The sequence below is a fragment of the Galeopterus variegatus genome, unplaced genomic scaffold (assembly GCF_000696425.1).
Source record: "Galeopterus variegatus unplaced genomic scaffold, G_variegatus-3.0.2 Scaffold4545, whole genome shotgun sequence".
NCBI classification, from domain to species: domain Eukaryota; kingdom Metazoa; phylum Chordata; class Mammalia; order Dermoptera; family Cynocephalidae; genus Galeopterus; species Galeopterus variegatus.
This window is the reverse complement of record NW_007730656.1, coordinates 20,564-23,980: the sequence shown is the minus strand read 5'-3', so window position 1 is coordinate 23,980 and position 3,417 is coordinate 20,564. Positions and strand designations below refer to the sequence as shown.

At 35.0% G+C, this 3,417-nt stretch overlaps 1 protein-coding gene across 1 annotated transcript in view; it reads right to left on the bottom strand.

The window, feature by feature from the left end:
- The window catches only part of MYO3A (myosin IIIA), a gene marked incomplete at both ends in the record, with an annotated part of 170,671 nt that overhangs the window by 154,269 nt on the left and 12,985 nt on the right, over nucleotides 1-3,417 (bottom strand). Inside the window, one exon of the mRNA XM_008587797.1 lies at nucleotides 1,816-1,881. Coding sequence (XP_008586019.1) covers nucleotides 1,816-1,881 — 66 coding nt within the window. The remainder of the gene's footprint in view (nucleotides 1-1,815; nucleotides 1,882-3,417) is intronic.

Sequence of the window (3,417 nt, the reverse complement as noted above, 5' to 3'; positions counted from 1 at the left end):
TATTTGGAAGAGGGATTAAACTAGTTCTCAGTGGTCACAAGAGGCAAAAGAGAGAAACAGATTTCATGTCAGGGCAAGGAAGCTTCTTCAAGAGTGAGGCTTATCAAGGACGAATGAGCTGAATTGGGAAGTAGGATTTTTTTTTTATTAGAGATGTATAAGTATTGATTCCATGGCCAGTCAGTGCACATGTTTGAGAAGGATTTAAGCTCTGGATATAAGTTCAGGCTATATAACTTTCCAAGATGCTTCCAACTTTGAGATTCAGGGGATCTATAATTATGGGAAAACTAGGCTGTCATTGGAGAGATTAAAAACAAAACAAAAAAGCAGAATAAACCCATGCCTTCGCTTGAGCAGTGCTATTTGTAATCAGTATTGTTGACTCTCCTGGGCTGATAATTTGACTACTTATTTCATTGGGCTTAACCAAAAAGATATTTCCCAGGGATGCTAAAATATTCTAAGGAATAAGGATAATGATGTCTGAAAATAAGAACAAGTTCTCTTAGTTTTCATTTAGTTTAACAGAATACATCATTTTCTGACCTCTGTAGCACTTGTATCTATGTACTCAGAAGAGCTGCATATAAATTTATTTAATTCAAGTAAAAGTTTATGAAATAGCTAATGTATAGCAGGCATCCTGCTAGACACTGGAGTTACAGTGACAAGTAAGACACATTCAGTGCCCTAGATTTGCTTACTGTCTAGTTAGTGAGAAAGACGTAAAAACAGGTAAGCTAAATAAAATTGGCGATGTTATTAAAGGAAGAGGAACATAATACAATACTATACAAGACAGAACACGAACTGCCTAGAAGAAACCAGGAAATGTCTCTCAGAGACGAAACTGAGAAATATGTCAAAAACACCAAGTTCCACTGAGGGTCTTTGTGGACGGTTCTGCAGACCTGGGGCAGATTGTGAATCGTGGAGATTCCTTCAAAGTTACCAACGATTCTCCTGAGATTTGAGAAATGTGATTGCAGTTTATTAAATATGTAGTGCATAACAGATGCTTAGTAATGTCTGGTTAAGTGAAAACTTAAAAAAAAAAGATTATCAAACCCTCTTGAGTTTTCACAAACTCCTAAACCTAAACCTCTTGTTTTTAGAAGAATAAATACATATTCTTGGTCGGAAAACCAATGATAGCAGTATGCATGAATACAGCTGCTTTCTCTGCCCTTTCTACATTTTCNAAATATGTAGTGCATAACAGATGCTTAGTAATGTCTGGTTAAGTGAAAACTTAAAAAAAAAGATTATCAAACCCTCTTGAGTTTTCACGAACTCCTAAACCTAAACCTCTTATTTTTAGAAGAATAAACACATATTCTTGGTCAGAAAACCAATGATAGCAGTATGCATGAATACAGCTGCTTTCTCTGCCCTTTCTACATTTTCTGGGTGCAGTTTGCACACCAAATCCTATCAACTCCTTTCCCACTTACAACCAGGGGTTGTCCCTTACCTTACTTGTTTAAGGTGAAGACATAATAAAAATTGTGAAAAAACGTTTGTGGGACAGATTTTTAGAAATGGCAGACTCCTAGCTTCTAGTCAATTGCCTGGAGGCACTGCACTTGTGCTAAGTATTTGTCAAATTAAAAACGTTCACCTAAGCAAGACCCTAAGATCATTATTTGAGCAGTGATGAGCCCACCGAACATTTACAAGACACTATAGCTGCTTCTTTTGTAGAAAATAATGGAAACCTCTGGGACTGTTTAACAGATGAGAAGAAATAGGATACTCAGACGCACAGTGGTGTTTTCAAAGAGTCTTTAAAAAAGACTCTATGTTACTCACTTGCTAATGAAGTCATTGAATTCTGCTGACCACAGCTCAGGCTGCCTCAGTTTTGGGGGTGGATTCCTAGAAAAATAAGAATCAAGGTTGAATTGTGTACATTGGCCAGTCAGTGAAAAATGAGAGGCAGAGTCAGATAGACTAATAACACATTACTGCAATTACAGGTTCTGACAGTTCTAATCAAGGATTGCAATCATTTTGCAATTCAAAGACAGATAATTAATTATTAATTATTCTGTATATAAAATGACAGGCTCTCTGTTTCTCTGAAAGCACTTAATATATGACCAAATTTTTCTGTTATTTTTAATTTATTTTTTAAAGAATCTTTTTGCTTTTACCTGAAAACCCTAGAGGAAAACATCAATACTTAGCAGAATAGAAACAATGAATAGTGGGGTAAAGATTTTTTCCTAAGAATCCTGGAGAAGTCTCTGAGGAATACCCATGGTATACAGAGGTGACCCGAACAGAGTTATTTGGAATATGGAGGAAAATGCAGCAGAGGCGCACAGTAGAAAGCTTGCATGAGCTGTTCTTTTGTTACTGAATACATGGCAGGAAACAAATGTTATAAAGTGTTATGAAAGAAAGGAACTGGAATATATTATTAGCTATAAAGCTCTGAATGCCACTTAAACGATTTAGTTATTAATTTCTTTTGTTTTAAGCTGAACATTTTTTTTCTTTTTTGGCATGTTTGTGAATACAAAGGAACATTACTTGAAAATGAGGCCAATCTAACTTTAATCAAGCAACACTGATCAACCATGATAGTTGAATTTGCTGAAGTGCTGCTTTATGTTAATTCCAACAGCTCTTTGTTTTCATTAATGGCATGGAAATACTTTGTCTTCAGTTATGCATTACTCCTTAAATAGCTTATAATGAAATTAACGTACAGTTTGTACAGGCTCATTAAAGAAAAGTGCAGCTACTCATCTACTCCAGATCACTCCTAAATTCATTCTACAGTCCTTAGAACTATTTGAAGGTTGCAGATTTGCACATTAAAAGAAGTAATTCTTTTCTCCAACAATCTTGTTTCATTTCTTTCCTCCTGAAAATTTCCTCTTATGAGATTTATTGGCTGGCTTTGAGTAAAACAAAATTTTGATGATTTCAGAACACTCAGAACGGGGTAGCTTTTCAGATCTCCTTTTTCTACATGTTTCTATAGTCAGTATTCTCAGAATTCCATTTTTCTCCGAGATATACCGGTGGTAGAAATAATAAGAAATAACGAAGATGATACAGTTTCCAGAATAACTTTGCACATTGTGTATTACCTAGGTACAATATATATACATATATCAGTAGGGGCATCATTCTTCCATGTGGCATCATTACAAAGAGTAATAACATTATGTTAAATATGGTGGCTTAAACCACAATTAAAATGGCCTGGGAAGTACAGTGCTTCATCTTATATATTGAATGACAACGGGGTGAAAAAAACAGATTTTTTTTCTGTTTTCCTCCAATTTAATACAATGTTTTAGACTTGGTATAGAGAAGGTTTTCCTTTCTTTTCTGTAACCTTGTTTCTCCAATTACCAATTAAGCAGCGTATTTTACAAACAGTAAGACCTGATATAA